This window comes from Arvicanthis niloticus, chromosome 12 (genome assembly GCF_011762505.2).
Source record: "Arvicanthis niloticus isolate mArvNil1 chromosome 12, mArvNil1.pat.X, whole genome shotgun sequence".
Classification (NCBI taxonomy): domain Eukaryota; kingdom Metazoa; phylum Chordata; class Mammalia; order Rodentia; family Muridae; genus Arvicanthis; species Arvicanthis niloticus.
Window position 1 is genome coordinate 44,109,942 of NC_047669.1, and position 24,123 is coordinate 44,134,064.

Genomic DNA, 24,123 nt, shown 5'->3' on the forward strand with positions numbered 1-24,123 from the left:
AATTTAATAAAAACTAAGAGCAGTGTATGAGAAATAGTGTGGAAAATTAGGAACTTACTTTTAGTGACAACACCTTCCAGGCGAATGATGTTTGGGTGATCAAATTGACCCATGATGCTAGCTTCTCTTAGAAAATCTCTTCTCTGTCGGTCCATGTGGCCACCTTTCAATGTTTTAATGGCAACTGGAATCTCCCTTTTCCCTGGTGTTTTCAAACGCCCACTGCACACTTCTCCAAATTCACCTTAAAAGACAAACAAAAAATCATGTTTAAACCAAACCCTTCTATTTCAGAAAATCCAAATTACCATGGTATCATTTAAAAAAAAACCCAAAACACATCCTTCCAATGTTTGCTTTGAAATGCTTTTTCTTTAGACCGTGTAAAAAAATATGCCTGATGTATTTATAATGCTTCTGCTGTTTTGTATTACAAATTTAGGTGAAGTAGTGTTCTCAGAATTATTATTATGAAATAAAAATATTGATTAATTTTCAGAAACATTGAAGGTGTTATTTTTGCATCAAGGATGCTCCTCAAGAGACATCCCTGATTTGCTACACAATTATGTCCAGCAGAATGGGATGTGCTAGTGTAATTCTCAAGAAAAGCAATCATTATCTGACATTTCTTGGTCCTCTTCTCAGTCCTAATCTGTGAGCCAAATTCTGGCTCTGTTCAGACAATCCTCCTGATATGAATAGTTTATTTGACCCCTGAAGTCATTAGTCTGGGCTTTATGACAATTAGAAAGCAGTATTGTTTTAATTAATTTATCACCATTGAAAAAAACCTGTGCTGAACACAATTATAATACCTGATTATATAGGATACAGGATTATAGAAGATATATTGATGTAGGAAGACAAGTTACATTTCAGCTCTAGTTACACCAATAGGTTAAATATGTAATTATTCTCTAAATAGTTACTGCATGAGTATGTTCTGCTGGATTGCTATGAGAGTTAAAGGAGTATCTGGTACTATCTTGCACTCCATTAAAAAATAGGAGATGAATGAAGATGAATCACTTAAGAGTGGTCCATTAGGGAAGAGGGGAGGAGGTTGGTGGAAGGGCAACCCAGAAGTGGGATATTATTTGAGATGTAAATGAATGGAATGATTGATAATTTAAAAAAGAGTAGTCCATCAATGTAAATGCTGTTTCCATTAAGAATCATCATGATTTGAAGATTTTTTTAATAAACCAAAAACCACTTCACTTCATTTTTACCCAGGACTAAAAATAGTGCATATGCATATATTTTGAAATGAAAAGGTAGAAACAAAAAAGTGCAGTGTAGAATAGACAACTTGAATTAACAGGTTACTATTTTTCTGCCTCAGTATTCGCAGAAAGCTAGCCTATCCATTGATACCAATAAACATTTTGTCAAATAACCTACTACATTTTTTGACAGTGCTTAATTGCTTTTTTAAAGGACAACGTATTCTGTCGCCTGGAAAGAAGAGTCCTTCTCATAGGCTTTGATTCTGAATAAGACATGTGTGTGTCTGACACTCATTGCTCTTTCTTTCTTTCTTTCTTTTTTTCTTTCTTTCTTTCTTTCTTTCTTTCTTTTTTTATTGGATGTTTTCTTATTTACATTTCAAATGTTATCCCCTTTCTGGGGACTCCTCCCCCAAATCCCCATCCTATTTCCCCTCCCTCTGCTTCTATGAGAGTGTTCCCACTCCCACTTCCCCGCCCAATTTGAAGACTTAATATGAGAGATATGTCTTATGTTGAGCTGTGAATTTAGTAGGACGTACAACTACAGGAGGGTTAGGAACATTCAAGATGGGCGTGTCGAAGACAAAGATTAAAAGGTCAGAAACAGTAAGGAATGATGAAGACACAAGGCAACTCTGAAGGGCTGTTACTAAAAAGGTCACAGCTATCTCAGTGTAACACACTGCATTCAAATAAAGATTTAGGGCATGGGGAAATAATCCACTAATAAAACACTTGCACAGAAGTATGAAGACCTAAGTTTGATCCCCAGAACCCATGTTAAGAATACAGATGTAGGTTGTTTCCATTTCACATAGAAGGGGGAAGGCAATAATCACAGGAGGCAGAGGGAGGGAGAGACCTTGGTGGGAGAGGGGAGGGAGAGGGGATAAAGAGAACAAGATAAGGTGTGTGGGGGGAACAGGAGACACGTCCAGAGGGCCAAGAGAATGAGTTAAGATAAGCAGCATTTGGGGAAGTCTCCTTTAGAAAGTACCAGAGACCCAGGAGGTGAGAGACTCTAAGGACTCAATGGGGTTGACCTTAGCTAAAATGCTCAACACTGGGGAGAGAGAACTTGAAGAGCCCACCTCTAGTAGATAGACAGGGCCTAAAGCACAGGACAGTGTTACTAACCCACAGTCAAAATTTCTGACTCAGAACTGTTCCTGTCTAAAAGAACTGCAGGGGCAAAAATGGAGATAAGACTGAAGGAGAGGTTGTCCAATGACTGGCCCAACTTGGGATCCATCTCATGGGAGGGCACCAAGGCCTAACACTATTACTGATGCTATGATGTGCTTACAGCCTAGCATGGCTGTTCTCTGAGAGACCCTACCAGCATCTGATTGAGACAGGAGCAGATACTTACACCCAACCATTGAACTGAAGTTGGGGACCCCTATGGTTAAATTAGGGGAAGGATTGAAGAAGCTGAAGGGGAGAGCTACCCCATAGGAAGGCCAGTGGTCTCAATTTATCCAGATCCCAGAGAGCTTCCAGAGACTGATACACCAACCAGGAGCACAGATGGTTGGTCTGAGGCCCCTGAACCAAATATAGCAGAGGTTTGTCTGGTCAGGCCTTAGTGGGAAAAGATGGCTTAATCCTCTAGAAACTTGTGGCCCCAGGGAAGAGGGAGGCCTGGTGGGGTGGGAGTACCCTTTCAGAGGCAAGGAGAAGGAATGGGATGAGGAAATGTAGGAGGGAGGACTAAGGGAGGAACAATGAATGGAATGTAAATAAATAAAATAATAAAAATTGAAAAAAAAAAAAAAGAACACAGAGGTAGTAGAGGTGGAGACACGCAGATCTCTGGGCTCACTCACTGCCCCAGCCACCCTCGCTTGCTAGGCAAGTTTTATGTCAATGTGAGCAAGTCTCATAAAACAAGTTAGATGGCTTCTTAGAGAGTACTATGGTAGCTAGCCAATTGTCTCCACACACACATATCTGTAAACAAAAAAAGAAAAAAAAAAGAAAAGAAAAAAATAACATTTAAAATCCAGAATCTAAACTTTTCTAGGGAAAATGGTCTGCATCTACATAAGATCATAATGTTTGATGCCAATTTAGCAATTTGTAAACTGATAGTGCTAAAATTTTATGTTATTGTATAGGATCCCTTTCCTGAATGAGCACAGGGAAAATTAAAAGTGATGGCATGCATACAAGTATGTACAAACTGTATAGTTTTAGGGCTTATTGTTACTCAGTTGTAATGTTTATCTAGAATGTATGCAATTCTGGGTTCAATTCCCAGAACCAGTATAAACCAGTCATGTTGATTCATGTCTGTAGTCTTAGCTCTGGGCAGGTAAAGGCAGGAATATTAGAAATTCAAGGTCACCATTGGCTACAAAGCAGGTTCCATGGCAGACTGTGATATATGAGACCCATTCTCAAAATAAAAACAGGAAGTGAGAGAGATGGTTCTTGCTGCAAAGTTGCTTCTTGCCCTTGCTGCAAAAGCATAATGACAAGAATTAGAATCCTAGCACCCACCTGACTAGGGTTTGCTTACTTGTACCTTAGTTGAAAAACTGTGAGATAGAGAGATTCAGGGAGAGAGACTGTGCCTCAGAGAAATAAGGTGAGTTTGATAGAAAAAGACACTCACATTTTCCTATGGCTTTCACATGATCCTACCTACACTTTTGGCCATATAACACACATACACATACAGAGTGCACTCATACATGTATATACATACACGCACACACTAACAAAAAGTAAACAAGCCACAGAAGCACAGATACACATACTATGTACTATTATTCATAAAGGAGTTTAAGTTACTTAAATTCCAATCTTTTAAGGTTGGAAGGAATACGAATGTCTCTTCAGTTTATTAGTTCAGAGTTCTAATCAATTATTGGATATGGATAGATAATCAAATTACAATTTGCAGTGCCACAGATTTCAATTAGCCACATGTTCTTTGCATCATTTCAATACAGTCAACCAAATGATGACAATATGTGAGTAATACCCAATCTTTATTAAGTTGAAGTAAAAAAGATGATATTTTCTTTTTAAAGTTATGATCATACATGTCTGTTAGAAATAGAGATGGTCTAACAAGATAGTCAGTCATTGTTTTTATCATGATTTATTGTTACTTTTAGAACTAGAAATCATTTATTATCAAAGAAAAAGTCACCCCCTCTGTTGGAAAAAAGGCTAGTAATCTGGGAAAGACAGCTTCAAAGCTGAGAGTTTGTCTTTTATACATTAAAAATTCACACAAGCAAGGACATGGAAACACTGAACAGGCTGTTGTCCCCTAGAAAATGTAGTGCTTATAATACCAGACTTGACAAATTTTGCCCACACTTTGCAAGAAATACATGAATATATTAACTTGATGCTCTCAATTTGTTGGGAGTTGGATGTTTATATTTCACAGAAAATGAAGTTGAGCTTTTAAAGTTCTTTCATAATGCACTTGATTTTTAAAATTTGTATTTTGTACCCAAAAATCACAGCTGATAGAAAACTGAAACATTTTTCTGAGTCCCTGTGACCTTTGGGGGGAGAAAAGGGCATTTGTATATGTCTAAACAAGTATCAGACGTAAGATTTACTAGTATTAGAATTTGTCTGATGATCACCCTTCTTCCCCTAATAAATATATAGAAAATATAGAAATTTCTCTTTGCCTCTATTTACTGAACCCTAAAAAGATCATGTAGTATTAATAAAGACTTGGCAATACTTAGAAATATAATATATGGCCTGAGTCCAAATCCATATCATTTTCCCATGTGAATATCTTAAGAATTCAAATAAACTTTTGACTATAATGAAAGAAATGACAGCTCCATTGGTACTTCATCAAGATAGACAGAGTGGTAATTTCCTTTGCTTTTTTGTTGTCTGAAACTCATGCATCTTATTAACACCAGGCAGGTGTTTTCTTCATGTCAAGCTTTGCTTGATCAGACTGTTATCACACTTATTTCATTGGCACTAAATATGGTGATCTGAGATTCCAGTTCTCCTTCATTTAAAACCCCTCAGGACAGAGAAACGAAAAAGCCACACTCCTGAGTTATTTTTAAAAATATGTGTACTGGCTGTTGGAGTGGTAAATACGCCTTAATGGGCTGAGATTCTTAGAGATATATTTTTTTTCGGGCATGGGCCAAAAAAACCCACTCACAAAATGTGTTCAGATCTTCTTTCACAGAATGTCTGAATACATCACACATATAAAAGTGTCTTAAAGTTAATTTCATAAATTGTCAAAGACCAATTCATTATGTGATTGTCCTTATAGTAACAGTTACTATAAGTAATAGTAACATCCTACATGTAACTTGACCATAAGGAAAAGAAATCATTCCTTAATAAGATTGGGACTATTTATATGCACACTGTAGTGCATAGTTAACCCATTAATTATAGGCACATAGCATTAATGACTACCTGTGCATAATTGCAATCATTATTACGGTGCCCTCCCATGGTACTTTGTGCCAATGGGTCTATAAACTTAACATATACTTTAATCTCTTTAAAAACTTTTTGAAGTTGGTACTAATTTATAAAGCAGGAAACTGAAGCATACTTGCTAGGTAACTTGGCCACAACCAACAAATGTTGGAACCTAGAGTTCATTATTGTTAACAATTTTTTTCTGATGTTTGAGCAATTTAGTCATTGTTAGCATTTTATTGAGTTCACAGTCTAAATTCCCTATGGTAATGACGGTATCTTCACACTAATTATCTGACAGTGTTTAAGGCATGAGCCAGAATGGAAAGACGCATGGAGTGATAAAGCCATGCCGTAGGAATCTTTTACTACTGTCCTACTAAAGGTTACCATCACTGTGATGAAACACCCAAACCAAAAGCAACGTGGGAGCAAAGTCAAGGCAGAAACTCAGACAGGACAAGGACCTGGAGACCAGGGCAGGTGCAGATCCATGAAGGAGGGCAGCTTACTGGCTTGATTTTCCTGGCTTGCTCAGCCTGCTTTCTTATAAAACCCAGGACCACCAGCCCAGGGGTCTGGGACCTCTCCCATCAATCAATATTTAAGAAAAATGCCTTACAATTAGACCTTATGGAGGCATTTTCTCAATTAGATTCTACCCCATTCCATTTCAGATAACTCTAGCTTGTGTCAAGTTGACTTAATACTATCCAGAACAACTACCAATCTTGAGCCCTAGCTCAAATGGGTTGTATATTAGGTAGTGCATAAAAACCACTACAGTCTAGTTTCAAGGTGGCTAAGAAAATTATACACAGGATAATTGATCTTCTGCCATGGACAGTACATTTACTAGCTAACAATCCCATCTATCTTCCAGGTAGTGATAAAAACCTTTCTTGACAAGCAATTTTATTGTATAATATATACGGTCATGTGAAAATATCAATTAGTATTGGATTTTTCCACATAAACTGTGCAGAATTGAACTGAAACTTGGAGGAAAGCAGGGGGAAGTAAGTACAATCTTCTTGGAAGGCTGTGACAACATGATCATGGCAGCCTTGCCTAAATTTTATCCTCTGTGATCTGAGATTCCAGCTCTCCTTCATTCTCAACCCTTTTAAATGAAGAAACAAAAAGGCCACACTCATGGTTGTTTAAACAAACAAACAAACAACCATGTCTTTTGGTTGTGGGGATGGTAAATCTTGTCAACTTGATTAGACTTAGAATTAACTGAAAGACAAGATACTGGGCAAGTCTGTGAGGGATGTACAGGTAGGACCGATGGAGAGGAAAAATGCCTCCCAGAGTCAGGCAGCACCTTCAAGCAACGGCTCAGGTAAAGAGAGATCAGAGGGATAGTGAAGAGCTTGCCTGCTTGCCTTAGACCCTGTTGATGAGTGTGCTTTCCTATCATTGCTGCAGCAGATGCCACCTTTCGCTGCCACCAGATTACTACTTCGGCCTTCTGATATGTACTGAAGCCTGAGGGCTCCCAGGAATCCTCCAGGCATTCTGCTCTGGATTGAGGTGTTATGGCATCCAGCCTTGTGCATTCAGCAGCCAGCAGATGCTAAATGTCTCCAGCGTCAAGACGTCTCTGTTGGCCTCCACAGCCCTGTCCAGTAAGACAATATAATCACTCCTCTTTATAACATACGTTTACTTTCTGAGTTGCTATCATCTAAAGGCTTCTCACAGGTATGTCATGATGTTTTTCTTACACCTGCCATTTCCCCGGACTGGAATGGTCTGCAATACAAATGTTTTCATTTTTTCTGCCTACACCTACTTAGTTCCCTGTAAAGTCTGAGATTTGCCATCTTCTTTCCAGGATGCTTTCCCTAACAAACTTTCTTCTAACTTTTCTTCCTCCAACTAACTTGTCCGTTTAAATGCCAAATAAAAAGAAATCTGGTAACATAACACCATCCTCTACATTTGGAAGTGTGTCCAGCCCTTACAGATAGGCAGGCTATTTTATTCTCCTACCAGATATAATACCAATGTCAGACAAGGCTATTCTGAGACATGGCAAGATGAGACAAAGCAAGGCCATTTCATAATTTTATTCAGGTTCAGACAGAGTCAAGGTCACTATGTCATCCCAAAATACTACATATCTCATTCTCTTGGCGAAAATAAGTGCTCTTCTTTTTAAAATTGATTCTTGTTTTATTCTTATTCTGGTGTTCCATATTTAGAGCTAAGTTTTATGGGGATAATATGGTACTCAGATTTGTTATTGGTTATTTTGTGCTCTTTCTTGTTGTTGTTGGAAACTTGTGAGAGACTATGCACTGAAGCACTGTTGGAAGGCACACATATTCTCTATTTCTTCAGATAAGGTTCCTTTGACACACTAAGCCTCTTTATCAAACAGATCAGATACAGTCCCTCCCTCCAAACTACTGTGAATGAGGACTCAGCTGTGGTTTGTGAATTTTCCTGGAGAGATATACATAAGCTGTTTGTTTACTCTAGAGAGAGAACACTGATGAGAGACCAGAGAGTATTCCACCCACATCTAGCTTACTAAAACAATGAGTTTGATTGGAATTCCTTACTGGAATGTGGGCAACTTACAGACAGCTATACCCCTGAAACAAAGTCTCTCAGCAATACTTAACTGCTTATGAAATCTCTCATGAGAGGTAGGACCTTGTAAGCTCCACTCGTAGCAATCACTAACTGCTCATAAATTCCTGGGAAGAAACTTGGCCTTATCTTTTCACATCCTCAACGACAATACATTAATCACAGCTCCTGGGAGTTCAGGATGGCAGTGGCCATTGCAGGCCTAAAGGACAGTATTCCTTGAGTTCCTTGCAAGCTTTTAGAATGATAGAATGAGTAAACTAAGTAATAACGCTCATGAGGAATCAGGAAGGAACTACTCTTACTTAATATGACAAAACCTATGTCCCACAACACTAGTTCCTTCTGTTACCAACTATAACTTCTTCTTTGTAGATCTATATAGTATGGGCTACCTTCTTATGAACTGTGATATATATATATATATATATATATATATATATATATATATATATGTGTGTGTGTGTGTGTGTGTGTGTGTGTGTGTGTAATATATATGTATATGTATGTGTATGTATATATGTATATCATATAGACTATCCAATGAGAGGTTTATCATAGTACTGGGCCATTCAGGAGAAGGAATCCTCTGACTAACAGGATGAACAGGAGGTAATTCAGAACAGTTTCCCCTTCCCAGGAAACGTGTCTATTGACACGTTCTTTTTTCTGTGTTAGACAGGTAGGCTCCACATCACGTCCTTCTCCTTATTACATAAAATAAACCTTTTCCTCCTCAAGTTGTTTTTCATCAGACTGCTTTATTATAGTAACAGAAACAAAACTAGACTACCCAGAATATCCAAAGTATTTTCACTGAAATATAAAATCATTATAAAAATGTCCAGATATCTGTAGGGTATTTTTAGCAATAAAAATGTACTATCTGTAGACAAATAACTTTTTTTTTTGTGGGAAGTTATGGGTTGGGGTAAGATGTTGTAAATTTTCTCTTGGGCAGGAGACCTAGAAGGGTCATTCTGAGAGAGCAGATACATAGCTGTTTGCCAGATCCATGACTCTAGCCCTTTCTTCAGCTTTAGATACAACAACATTTGCCAAACAGCTTGGCTTCAGACCCATTTGGACGTGAGCCTGCCAATCAAACCAACCAGGCAAAAGGGCAGAAGTAGTCATGCACAATGTACATTGCAGACAGGCCTGTCTGCCTGCTGACATTGATCACCAGTGGACTTGAAAACTCTCTTGTCCTTTTTCTCTAATTGCCTCTCAACTGAACTTGACTTTAGTGCTGCTACTATACGGCCATAGGACGCTTGCCTATCACCTCTACTGGTCCAGACTTGCCAATCTCTGTCTTACAACAGATCCCGAAGTAATCCTGTCTACCACATTCCTGCTTTGTTATAGCCTTGATGCTATTTTTTTACTGTTTAGGGATCACCTTGGTGTGCCAGAAGCCTACTTAGGCAGTTCTTCTTTCTGATTCTCTCTTGAAGATAGCCAAGGGGGGAGAGCATCAGCGGGGGCAAAACTTGGCCCTCCGAGATATTTAGGGTTGCTTTTATTATAATAAAACCTTTACCTGTCTTAAATTACTATGAAGTGGTAGCAGACTTGCCTATCTGAATTCCTGTGAGGCCAGAAAAACCGTACCTCTGGAGTTTAGCATCTCATTGTAAAACAGCAGGGGATTAAGTAAAGTAGCCATTGTTCTATCTCTGCAGGAATTATTCTAATTCCCAACATGCTAGTTGAAGTCACAGAAAAAAAAAAAAAAAAAAAAAAAAAAAAAAAAGGATACTTGAAAAGTGAAGTTGGGCTGGAGAGGTGGCTCAGTGGTTAAGAGCACTGACTGAACCTGAGTTCAATTCCCAACAACCACATGGTGGCTCACAACCACCTGTAATTGAGATCCGATGCCCTCTTCTGGTGTGTCTGAAGACAAGCAGTGGTGGTGCATGCCTTTCCTTTAATCCCTGCACTTGGGAGGCAGAAGCAGGCAGATTTCTGAGTTCGAGGCCAGCCTGGTCTACAGAGTGAGTTCCAGGACAGCCAGGGCTACACAGAGAAACTCTGTCTCAAAAAACAAAACAAAACAAACAAACACAAAAAAAGTGAAGTTAAGAGCACTGCCTGCAGTTCAATTCCCAGCAACCACATGATGGCTCATAACCATCTGTGATGGGATTGGATGCCCTCTTCTGATGTGTCTGAAGACAGCAACCGTGTACTCACAGAAAATAAATAAATAAATCTTTTTAAAAAAACCAAACAAACAGAAAAGTGATTTATTTCTAAGCTTTTATTTCTAAGTTCTTCTAGGCTTTCACTGATTTTTAAAAAGTTCTCTCTGAGCTCTCCTCCAAAAGAGTTCTCTCTAAAAAAGTTCTTTCTACTCCCTTCTAAACTTGCTCTCTCCTGTAGCACTGATATAACAATGTCCCTGCTCAAAATACCACACAATGTAATCATTTCTAATTTTTTATACCATTCCTTTTTTTATTTTAATGTTTTATTTTATTGGATATTTTATTTACATTTCAGATGCCATCCCCTTTCCCCATTTCCCATCCCTAGGAAACCCCTATTCTATAGCCCCTTATCCCTTTTGCTTTTATACAATTTTTTTAATGTTAACCAATGGCTTTATAAATTTAGTAATGCTCAATATCAATCAGAAGTGTAACCCTAATACCCAACGAAGATATATCAACTATCTTTGACTGGCAGAGACATGTGAACATCTGCCTCCATGTCTGGCCCCCCTCTCTCTTTCTCTCTCATCACCTAGCTCCTCCTATCCTTCTCCTCCTCTTCTCTTTACTCCTCCTCTCCTTACTCCTCCCACTTTAGCTCCTCCTACATATCACCCTTCCTGTTAAAATAAAACTTTTCTCTCAAAATACAGTTAGAGCATAACTACACCAATTTATGTCAGTAAGGTGCAAGATAGATCTAATACCCAGTTCATCATTTTGTTGACTAACCAGAACCTCTGTCATCCCTCCTAACTAAAACACTTAGTTCTGAACCTGACTTTTTTCTTGGCTTTAGAATGAATGTCAGCTGGAAACCATCCTCTCAAATCTTTTCTCTCAAAGTAAATAGCAAGTCTCATTGGCTTGAGACTATAAGTTTTCAACCCCATCATAAATCCAGAATGACTGAGTTAACTGAAATTATGGAAAGCACAAAGCATAGCTTCTAAAACATAGCCAATTAATAGAGACTGTTGAACACCTGGACAGTCCCTATACTACAGAATGTTGGAGCATCCGATCTTCAGCCTTCTGGCCCAGGATCATCTGACAGACCTAGTGATGCAGAATTATTAAGGGCTGATTACTCTGTCTTTGCAGATATAATCAGTCAACAATTCTGCAAGTGTGTCCTTTTCTGGACAGTGATTTGTCTGTAGATGGAAAGAGGCAATTCTTGCCTAGTGGCTGACTCACCACAATTGGAATAACTCCAAAGATGCTCAATTTCTTCTTAGAATCCAAGACAGGAAGCTGTCAGGAGCAGACAGGTCTCTAATCAAAATGAACATTAGATACAGAAATGTTTGTAACGTCAATTCTGTGGATTTCTGATGTTTTGAAAACCAACTATTTATGTAAGGCTATCTGGGCTGTTGTCTGTTAACTCCTCTCAGCTATTTCTAAAGAAAACATAGAAAACACCCTAACAATAAACCCCAAGCCATGAATTTGCTATAGTCCCTTAACTCACAGGCTGACCATCTCAAATAAGTTAAAAAAGTTAAAGAAGGACTGGGTCTAAGCCTTGTATTCCTAAATATGTTGTACAGGCACAATGCCTATGATAGTAACAATATTCATCTCACTTTTATATTAATAAGAAGCTCGTACCAATGAAAACCTTAAATTTGAAATCAAAGTAAATTTTGTACCATTTAAGAAATTATAACTTCATCTTAATAACAAATACATATTTCTACCAGTAGGTTATGGCTATGCAATAAATCCTAGCTAATCCTCCCTGTTCTACCAAAACCACTACGTTTCCCTAGAAAGACAGCCCAATATTAACAACCTCAGTCCCCAAGCCCAGGGAATAGGGGCGCTGACTCTTCATTAACTTCTTCAAGCTGATTATGGATGTTGAGATATTAGAAGAGGGGTTGGGGGAAGAGTAAATTGATAAGCCTCTGACACTATGTCTTCACTGCATCCATCTGGAATTCAGGACATCAGAGGTTTGAGCAGGTCTGCTCAGCTTGCCTGATGAGTAGATACACCAAGGCTATGTATTCTGCAATTCTCAAAACAAATTTTAGTATCAAGATAAATGTTTGTTTGAATTCTGGAATCTAGTCTTCTGGCAGCCTGCCTCTGTCATGTCTAATCTATATGATTCTGGGAGTTTCTATGAGTGTGTGCTCCCACCATCCTCCCATTTTTGCCTTCCTGCTCTCAAATTTCCCAACATCAGGGAATCCAAATTTCGGGCACCAAGGCCCTCCACTTCCACTGATGCCTAACCCCTTACCCCATTCCCTCCCTCCAATTACTATGAGGGTGTGCTTCCACCATCCTCTCATTCCTGCCTCCCTGCTCTTGCAATTACCCAACACCAGGGAATCCAAACTTTCAGGTACCAAGGCTGTCCACTTCCACTGATGCCTGGCAAGGCCACCCTCAACTACCTATACAGATGGAGCCATGAGTACCCGCCTTTGTGTTCTCAGGCTGGAGATTTTAGAATGGCTACTCCAGCTTGTTTCTTAGAACCATTTGCTTGAAAAATTGTTTTCCAGCCTTTTACTCTAAGGTAGAGTCTGTCTTTGCACTGAGGTGGGTTTCTTGTATGCAGCAAAATTCTGGGTCCCATTTATGTATCCAGTCCATTAGCCTATGTCTTTTAATTGGGGAACTGAGTCCATTGATGTTAAGAGATATTAAGGAACAGTGATTTTTGTCTCCTGTTACTTTTGTTATTAGAGGTGAAGTTATCTTTGTGTGGCTATCTTCTGTTGGATTTGTTGGAGGAGGGTTACTCTTGCTCTTTCTAGGGTATAATTTCCCTCCTTGTATTGGAGCTTTCCTGCTTATCCTTTGTAATGCTGGGTTTGTGGAAAGATATTGTGTAAATTTGGTTTTGTCATGGAATATCTTGATTTCTCCATCTATGGTAATTGAGAGTTTTGTTGGGTATAGTAGCCTGGGCTGCCATTTGTGTTCTCTTAGGGTCTGTATGACATCTGTCCAGCATCTTCTAGCTTTTATAGTATCTGGTGAGAAGCCTGGTGTAATTCTGATAGGTCTGACTTTATATGTTACTTGGCCTTTCTCCCTTACTGCATTTAATATTCTTTCTTTGTTTTGTGCACTTGGTATTTTGATTATTATGTGATGGGAGGTATTTCTTTTCTGGTCTAGTCTATTTGGCGTTCTATAGGCTTCTTGTATGTTTATGGGCATCTCTTTCTTTAGATTAGGAATTTTTTTCTATAATTTTATTGAAGATATTTATTGGCCCTTTAAGTTGGGAATCTTCACTCTCATCTATACCCATTATCCTTAGGTTTGGTCTCCTCATTGTGTCCTGGATTTCCTGGATATTTTGTGTTAAGAACTTTTTGCATTTTGCATTTCTTTGACAGTTGTGTTGATATTTTCTATGATATCTTCTGCACCTGAGATTCCCTCTTTTATCTCTTGTATTCTGTTGGTGATGCTTGTGTCTATGACTCCTGATTTCTTTCCTAGGTTTTCTATCTCCAGTGTAGTCTCCCTTTGTGATTTCTTGATTGTTTCTACTTCCATTTTTATGTCCTGGATGGTTTTGTTCAATTCCTTCACCTGTTTAGTTGTGTTCTCTTGTAATTCTTTAAGGGATTTTTGTGTTTACTCTTTAAGGGCTTCTACCTGTTTACCTGTGTTCTCCTCAAATTCTTTGAGAGTGTTATTTATGTCCTTCTTAAAGTCCTCTATCATCATCATTAAAAGTGATTTTAAATCTGAATCTTGCTTTCCTGGTGATATGGGGAATTCAGGACTTTCTAGTGTGGGAAAACTAGGTTCTAATGATGCCAAGTACCTTGGGTTACTGATGCTTATGTTCTTGCGCTTGCCTTTTGCCATCTGTATCTCCTTAGTGCTATCTCCCCTATCCCTGACTGGAGCCTGTCTTTCCTATTATCTTGGTTATATCAGAACTTTGTGGGGTGGGTGTAACTACTGGGGTAAGCCCTGGGCCCCAAAATCTGCTCAGTGCTCAAGCGCAGACAGGATGCTGCCCAGGTTAGAACTCTGGGAGCCCTGTTTCCTTTGGGTTCTTAGAGATTGGGGGCTGAGCTGCCGCCCAAGATCTGCTCAGTGCTCTGGCCCAGACCAAAGGGAACCAGTGCTCTGGGCTGGAAGTGACTTCCTGTGTCCTTGTGGGTCCCAGTTACTCCCTGTTTGGGGCGGGCCTTGCTGCCTGCTTACCTAAGATACTGCCCAGGTTAAAGCTCTGGGAGCCCTGTTTCCTCTGGGTTCTTCGAGATTGGGGGCAGAGCTGCCACCCAAGATCTGTTCAGTGCTCTGGCCCAGACCAGAAGGAACCAGTGCGCAGGGCCGGGAGTGACTTCCTGGGTCCTTGTGGGTCCCAGTTACTCCCTGTTTGGGGTGAATGTTGCTCTCTGCTTATCTAAGATACTGCCTGGGTTAGAGTTCCTGGTAGCCCCACTTCCTCTGGGTTCTATGTGATTGAGGCAGAGCTGCTGTCTTGGATCTGCTCAGTTCTCTCCTTTTATACCTTTTCTAAGGAAAATAGATCATATGGTTTTTCAAGCACCTCCCCCCTTTTTAACAAAAGTTTACTAAAAATTCAAGCATAAATTAAAATCATAAGTTGAATAAGAACTTTACAATAGAGATTTTTCCATGCATATCTAAAGTAATTATCTGGCTAAACACATTTGTTATCTGTCACTAGCTCTACAGGTTCATGGAGAGTTAAGGACTATAAGTTATCATTGAAGGTTTGTATAGATAAACCCAGTCAATATTTTATCTTCCGTCCTTGCACCTACAATAAATCATTAACTCCCTTTTTATGACCATGGTAGAACCATCTCAGGAAGATCACCTGCTAGTTTTTAGCTTCTAGATAGCTTCTGGCATTGGAGAAAGTCTTAGATAAGTTTTCTGATCTTTTCCCTGCTATTGGCCCCCTAAACTCTAAGCTTAGTTGTTGAGTTTCTTATCTGTCACCTGGTAGCTATCAGACCCACACAGTGAACTGATGGGATTCTGCCGATAGGGGTTATTGTCACATCCTTGCGAACATCATCCCTGAGCTTCGTTGTTAGTATTTTCTTACTGTGGTCCATGAGCAGTATGGTGGTTTGAATGAGAATGTCTTCATAAGCTCAGAGGTTTGGGTATTGTATCATCATTTGCTGGCTCTGTTTGGGTAGATTTTGAAAGTCTAACTTTGCTGGAGGAAGCATGTCACTAGGGATGGCCTTTGAGGTTTAAAAGCCATGTACTCTTCCTAGTTTGCTCTCTGTGCAGCCTGCTTTTGGTTTGAGATGTGAGCCCTTGGCTTGCTGCTCAAGCTGACATGCCTGCTGCTTCCTGGTCATGATAAAACCTCATTCTTCTGGAACTACGAGTCCAAATAAACTTTTATCAGTTGCCTTGTTCATAATGTTTTATCCCAGAAATAGAAATGTAACTAATACCACAAAAAACTACAGAAAACCAGTCTATCACCAGAAGCTGCATCTGTCAAAGTCTTCCTGTAGAGTTGTTGATATTTGTCTCAAAATGGATTCTCAAAAATGTGCTTGGAGAGCTATTGAACTACATGGAAAGTAAAGAAAGCATATCATACCTCCAAAGCATGGTGAGCAGACCTCAACTCAATTGTAGGTGATAAAACTACTTTATAAATTGAGACCAGAGCTTCTCAGCTGCAGTGTAAGAGCAGTCATGCTCATCTGGGTAATGACTAGAAAACATGTTACCTGTATCTCTGAAGAGGGTGCTGAAGATAGCTGCAGATTCTGAAATAATCTTGCAGTTTAGTATGAACAATTTAACTGCTGACCAGTATAATATATTCAGGCCAGGAACCAACTTTTTTATATAATGGGAGCATTCATAGAGAACTAAAGATGTATTACTAGTACATATGTAAAGAAAAAAACAGAACCCTCCAACAGCTGAGAACCCTACAGTAGACTGTCATGATTCTGGCACCAGCATAAGTATCCAGGTCTGAGATAGCCAAGTTTTAGTTCAACCAGGGAGCACAAAACCCATGCTTACTAGATCCCCTAGAACCAAGCCCACCAACTATACATAGTCTCCACTCCAGACCCAGAGCCAGTCATGAGACCCACGTTCAACCTTATTTGGAAGTGAATTCTGAGGCAGTGCTATCAACATGGAGGCCACAAAGAAGAAGGCTGTACATGGTCAAAAGCAAAGATGGAAAAGAAGTGTTAGCATCTTCAAATATTCATCAATAAAGTAACCATCCAAATTCAACAGACCATTGTACGCCAAAGAGGAGTGGCTTTTCTTCTAGTATTAAAAAAAAATGCTTCAAAAATTATTACCAATCAAGAATATACTTGGTAAAGTTGTCCTCCAGAAATGCTAGAGAGATAAAAAGTTCTGTCTCAGGGTTTTTGCTAATGTGATAAAGCACCATGACTAAAAGCAACATGGGGAGACAAGGGTTTATTTCACTTCTACTTTCAGAACACAGTCCATTATCAGAGGAAGTCAGGGCAGGAATTAAGGCAAAACTAGGAAGCAAGAACTGCAGTAGAGGCTATGGAGGAATGTTGCTTACTGGCTTGTGCCTTATGCTTGCTCTGCCTGATTTCATACACTCCTGGCATGGAACAATAGGCTGAACCTCCCCACATCAATCATTAAGTGAGAAAAATGTCCTATAGGTCACTCTTATGGGAGATTTTCTTCAACTGAGATTCTTCTTCCCAGATAACTGTAGATTGTGTTACGTTGACAAAAACAAACCAGGACAACATCCCAAATCAAGCCCAGATGTAGTGAGTCGTCACTTTAATCCATAAGTTTGGCCAAAGCAGCAGGAGATTTGCTGTAAACTGCGAAGGCCAATTCCAGGCCAGACTGGGCTACATAGAGAGAATCTGTCTCAAATAATAAACAGACACATAAGTAGGTAGATGGGCAGGTGGGCGGATGGGCAGGCAGGCAGACAGGTAGGCAGGCATGATGAGACAAATCAAAACTCAGATTGCTCATCGTTATGAAACTGACCTTATAAGAATACTGAAGGTAGTTCTGTGCATTGAAAGAAAAAGGATAATAAGTAACAATATAAAAATGTATAAAGCTCACTGCCAGAGATTAAGACTATTCTAATACTGAAAAAATCATATATAAATTACTCTTAATTCTAGTATATGATTAGTACTAGTTCAAAGTGTTAACTCTAGTATGAAGCTAAATCTCTAGTCAAAAGGTTACAGTTCTACTGTAGCATCTCATCACTCTGGCTATAAACAAATGGCTGACATATAGATGTGAAGATGATTTCTGTACTGGTTACGGCAACATTTGCTATGATGAGTTTGGGGAGGAAAGAAGTTATTGATGTGGTGATTTGAATAGGTATGTTTTAGGTAGAAAGGAGGGATTTGTATCAGGGATCTAATGTATTACATGATAATAAAATAATGCACCGTTTCCTTCAAAATGGCTAAAACAATTGTGTTTTAAATGATTTACTTCTAAAGAGTGTGTGAGATAATTGATTTTGAAAAAGTAAATTAACTTGATTTAATTAATCATTGTAAACTATAGCAACTTATGATAACATTACATCATGTCTCTTAAAGTTATTATATAATTGTTATTTCTTATTTAAAAATTAAAGAAGTCAGGTACCCCATGATGGAACACACCCTCCAACCCCCCCCACCCACACATACCCACACACACCCACACAAAGCAAGTCTGATTCCTCAGTTTCCTAAATCACTCAAAAACTTCATACCTTGGCCTAGCCTCTCCCTGACATCCTCTTGTTGACTTGCTAGTTCTTCATAATGACCTCTTCATTATTTAAAAAGGAAAAACATATACATCTTGTTTAAACAAAGTGTGTTCCTGACAGATTTTAATTTCACAGTTGTATCAGTTTCTCTGGGATTGAAACATTCTGTCCTGCCTGAGAAATACCTTAAGCATAAAAATAAACAACTCAATATAATTTCAGGAAGTTCCTGAAACTGACCAGATTTATTAGGCCCCTCCTTGCCTTTAAAGCTAATCAATAAAATTAAGGAATAAAAACTGCAAAGAAGACTCCTTGAGAAGTCAAGCTATAAAGACTCTGAGGCCACGCTGCCTAGATGAAGCAGAGATAAGCAGAACTGTCTGAAAGAGATTTAGATCAGAGTCATTTGGTAAGGACACTCTCCAACCTGATGAGCTGCCTGCAGGCTGTGCAATGTGTTCCATCTCCTAGATTTTGTGAACTTTATAATGTACTGAAGTAGCTTTAGTGATGCAGGTGTCTTTGAGTCACTTCTGCTCTGGTAAGTAACCCCTCATCCATACTTCTGTACGTAAACCCTCAAAAAACTCATTGGTTCACATTGGACTTTGGTGGTATCTTTCTTTGGTCTCTTGTGGGCTCCATATCTGGGGTGAATAGATGTGTGTGTAGCCTCTCCAGGGGTGGGGCTGTCACATAGCAACAGTATTTACTAAAATAGCACCTTTAACTAGTTGAAATCATTGAAATCCATCTTTGATGTGTTTATTCTTCTGCTATCTATGACTTCGTAGCCTTATCTTCTGAACTATAATCTAAATTATTATAATCTATATCATATTGGTAAAACATCATATGTTATTTGTGTTTATTGAGAAGATGGATGACTCTAGAAGGAAGATTGGCACCTAGATTTCAGATCAACAATGTTATATCAAATGCCCTTCAAGCGCCTCTGTTGTAGGTTAGGCTGCCCTGCTGGCTCTGTAATAAGGAGACGGGTAGAACAGAAAATAGTCCAAGAGCAAAAATATCATGCTTTTGAGAACATCTGGAGGAAAGAAAACATGTCCAAAAAGGTTACTATTTCTTATCTCATAATGTAAAAGTGCTTGACCTGCAATGGGCCAGAGGAGCCGGCAGCCACGTCATGAGGAGAATGCTTTGCTCCAGGTAGACAATTTCAGCACCACTTCTGCAATTCCTTTTCTTTCAAGGGTTATCAGTTGCTACCAGATGGATTCCTGTAGCAACAGTTTTCTTGCCTCAGGATATATTGAAAGAGATCAATTCTCTTTATACTGAAAACTATTTGCATTTCAAAGGTAGGTCTGCTTGATGATCTATCAAAATTGATTTTTCTATTCTGCTATTAGAAGAATCATGCTAACAATCAAATATAATGAAAAATATCTTTGTGACTGTTTTCTTTGTCTGTTTTGTAGGAAAAGTACACGAAGCATGCAGCATGTCTCCATTAGCTCATGTCACCATCTTCTACTTGCTTTTTATACCATGACTGAAACTGAGAATTAATTCAACCACTCACTGAATATTCTTAGAGAAATAAGTTACATATAAAATCTATATATTATATCTGTATATATACAGATATCTGTATATATGTATATATATGTGTATATACATATATACATATATATATATATATATATATATATATACATATATATATATATATATATATCAATCATCTCAATTCCCAGAAATTCTGGCCCCAGGTGGAGAATAGGAACTTAGACCATAATGTCTCATCTTTTATGCTTTGTTGATTAGCACCAGTTGGGACTGAAACCCATGAGCTGCTAAAGAGGCTCTGATTGGTTAGTCTCAACCTAGGCTAAGTTATCAAGAAAGCCATCTGAGCTACTCGATGAATAATAACCCACTTAGGCATCAGATGTGAAAATAGTTGGAACCATACAATACATGCATATACCCCATTGGTTGCCTCTACCCTTGCCCCTACAACACGTAATTTGTGGGTTGTTTTCTTTTGCTTCAGAAGGTTGCTCTGTCCTGCCCCTCACTGGCATGGTTTAGATCCTGAACCCAGCCATCTTCCTGATATATCATTTTTTTTTTTGAAGAGAGGATCTTTTGTTGGCTCAAACTTGGTTTTTCTGGTGGATTATTCCCAAATCCTCAGACCCTAACAATTCTCAACTATATATTCCTTTCAGTAGACATATTAGGTTATATTGTATTAGGTTAATGTTTTTCCCCATCACCAATTACTTCCACTTTTATACTGATGAATTACACATCTATGTTGACTGCCTGTGAAATTGTCTCTTGAAATCTGCCTGTACCTTAACACCTAGAAGTCTCTCAGGAACCATTTCATCATCACTTCCTGTCATATTCTGCTCAGACTGCCATTACAAAGTGACACAGAGAGGCTGGTTTAAATAACAGTGATGGCCTTCTGTTGAATGGTGGGAAGTTCTATTTCAATACACTGGCTGTTTTAATTCCTGGTTGACTCTATTCTTGACTGTTCAGTGATTTCTTGAAACCTCACCTTTACCTTATGTGGAGAAAACTTGCTCTCTTTTTGTTCTCAAAAGGCCAGAAATCATATGAGATTAGTTCCTTGTCTGTGGTTCATTTAACCTTAATTACCTCCTAAAAATCTTATCCTCCCCCAAATCCAGCCTCCCATACTGAAGGTTAGAACTTCAACACATGAATGCGTAGTGGGAAGAATTTAATACATAGAATGTCCTGCAACCTCTTGTCATACTTTATACCTTAATTCATCTTGTAGCTATGGTTGACTGAATTGTGTCCTCTCACACCCAAGAAAACTGTATTCTAAAAAAAACCTTATCATATAGGATCTCACAGGTTCACTAAATTGATAATCTTGAGACAAACTAACTCTACTAGGACACCCAGATAGGTCTAGTAGAACCACAAAAGTTCTTACAAGAGAGAAGCAGAAGAGATGGGATGCATGAACATGAAACAGGGAAGAGTGTCACGTGGTTCAGAAACACTATAGTAGTTTTTTTGAGAAGGAACCTTTGGAAGATGGCCCTGACAAAGACACACAATCTTCCCTCTGAACAAATGTAGCCTGTCATCAGACTAGATTCAGTTTTAGTGTGAGTAATTTGGCATTTTGGGTTTTAAGAACTGTAAGGCTACAGATTTGTAGATTTCTCTGGTAATGCATGCATGGATGGCACCTATTTTAGGATGAGGCAGTGTGATTCCTACATTGTGAGTCTGTTTTAGGTTGATGTGACCCTTTAGGGCAGTGGTTCTCAACTGGTCAGTTGTGATCTCTTTGGGGATTCAAGAACCATTTCACATCAGGAAACACAGACATTTGCATTATGATTCATAACAGTTATGAAGTAACAACAAAAGTAATTTTATAGTTAAAGTCACATAATATGAGGAACTGTATTAAAGGGTCACAGCATTAGGAAAGTTGAGAACCACTGCCTTCGGCCTTTGTTTCTGGATATTGACTGAAGTTCTCATGTTTCATCAACAGTTCTTTGACTTACTGCCATTTTCTGATCCTTTGCCTTTCCCACTATGAAACTTTTTGAGTAAGGACTTACCTTCTAACTCCTCTGAGGTCAGTCACCATAAACCGAATGGAAAGGGATATTACAGAGTATTTGGTTAGACAGACGCCTTTATGATGGTCACCTGCATGAGTAGTTGACTCTCCATTGAAGGACACACTATTTATTCTTGAGTCACTAAGAAGGCAACACTAAGAGCCTCATTACCTTGAAGATGAGATCCTTGCACTGATGCAAATAAAGCCTTTTGAAACATAGATGGAAAACCAAGAGAGGTTCATGGCGGAGGGATTGCACTTGGACAGCAGAATACAGTGATGTAGAGAAGTCAGCTGCTTCACAGCTGTGTTGGTCAATGTGAATCAAGTAAAGAGGAGTCAGGATATTTCCAAAATAAATGGATAATAATTTTGATTTAAAAGTCAAACGTGTGTCCTAGATAACCACTGATGTGACATTAAATGATGTTAACAGCAGTACAGTCTTTGTATAGCTTTAATATAGTAAATGTTTGAATTTAAAACTGTATTATTAGATCATTTTATCTTAAGTATAGAAAATATTTGTGGAAAATCACTATCATCTCTTTAAATTGAACTATGTTTCAAAGTGAAGACATTTTAATGTGACTTTACTTATTCTCTGGGGATAACAGGAAGATATTCTAATAAAATAATTAGCATAAAAGTTAATTTCCATGCTACCATTCCATTTTCACCAATATAAACTTTATTACTTTAGTTAAAATTTCATTCAGTCTATTTGTCACCCTAAGATACTCATCATACTTTAAAGAGTATACTTTATTATTTATTAAAAACACTTAGAACTGAGACCTACATTATGATACATGCCATTATAAAACTTCTAAGAGGGAAGTGAAGTTTCCAACAAACTACAAATGCTTTAGCTGTAAGAAACAACTCAAATACCATCATGTAATATGAGAAACTGACTGGCAAGAAATTGTTAGTTTGGATACATCATCAAACAACACTTTCCAAATTGGTTGTGGAGTTGTATTTCAGTAAGAATATTCTAATCAGTTATTGAATATTATAATTCAGTAGGAATAATCAGTTAATGAAATTGACAAAAATTTTGACAAACTTTAAATTGTAGAATGTTGCTCTATGTGGACTCATATACCCTTCGGTGTTACAGGTTTAAAAAATTTTATGAATTGAGATGGTTTTCAAAGTTAAAAATTTGATAATATTGTGGTCTATATTATAATCTAGAAATTGTACAAAATATAGTAAGTAATAAATGTGGAATAATTTGCTTATTATAAGCAGCAAATTATTATATAGATTAGTTACCATTTTATAAAAAGAAAATATAAGCTTTGTGCTTGGAGAAGCCAGAACATATAACATTAATGAGAATTAGAAATATAAATGTAAATGTGACTAAACCATTGAATTTACAAACAACCATCTTCTACATAGTGTATTTAAAGCTCATCCTTCAGCTGATATGACATGATGATATGGAAAATCATTTCTATCAGATCCAAAACTTTATGTAGGATAATGATGAGAAGTTATGATTCATATCACTGCTTAATTTCTCTTGAATATTTCCTTGGTTGGTTAATTATCCCATCTAGAACATTTGACATAAGAAGTTAATTCCAATGGTTTATTCAGATATTTTTAATGCAGCTTGAGAAGTTTGGCCCATTCTTTGTATGTTAATAGTGAGTAGAAAAAAGATTTGGTTTCTGTTCATGCATAAGTTGAAAAGAACTCCAGATAATCTTAGATAAGCATTTTACATTTTGGGAAGAGAGCCATGTTAAACAATTAATGATAAATATTGATATTGTTTATAAAATTATAAATGATAATTTAATTTTCTATTGCTCACAAGGTCAATACAGAATTTTCTCTTTTAGCTAGTTTTGATATCATTCTCCTAATGCTTATGTTTTCTTATTAAAGATTAAATATGTGTTCTATCATCTGTTTGCTGTTTTTCCTTTTCCACACCTAGTATTTTTAATACCTTACATTTTTCTCAATGTGCTTTGTCATAATTTTAACAGTTTAAGTAATTTTCAGGAAATTAAATATATTAAGTCTTTGTGTATACTTGCAAAGTGGGGCACTAATTTTACTCCATAAGTTTTTTTTTTCTCTAATTGAATTTTTTTGAGACAATTTCCCTATATAGCCAGACTTCCTTTGGATCGGTGATCTTCCTGCCTCTGATGTCTCAGAGTGTGAAGGAATTACAGACTCACATCATGCTGCTTGGCTCCATTTTTAAAAAATAATTGCTTTCATTATTATTTCATTCTA

The 24,123-nt window shown here is 37.9% G+C and overlaps 1 protein-coding gene across 1 annotated transcript in view; it reads right to left on the bottom strand.

The window, feature by feature from the left end:
• The window catches only part of Epha6 (EPH receptor A6), an 851,223-nt gene that overhangs the window by 222,351 nt on the left and 604,749 nt on the right, over nucleotides 1–24,123 (bottom strand). Inside the window, exon 11 of the mRNA XM_034515065.2 lies at nucleotides 59–244. Within this exon, the coding sequence (XP_034370956.1) occupies nucleotides 59–244 (186 nt within the window). The remainder of the gene's footprint in view (nucleotides 1–58; nucleotides 245–24,123) is intronic.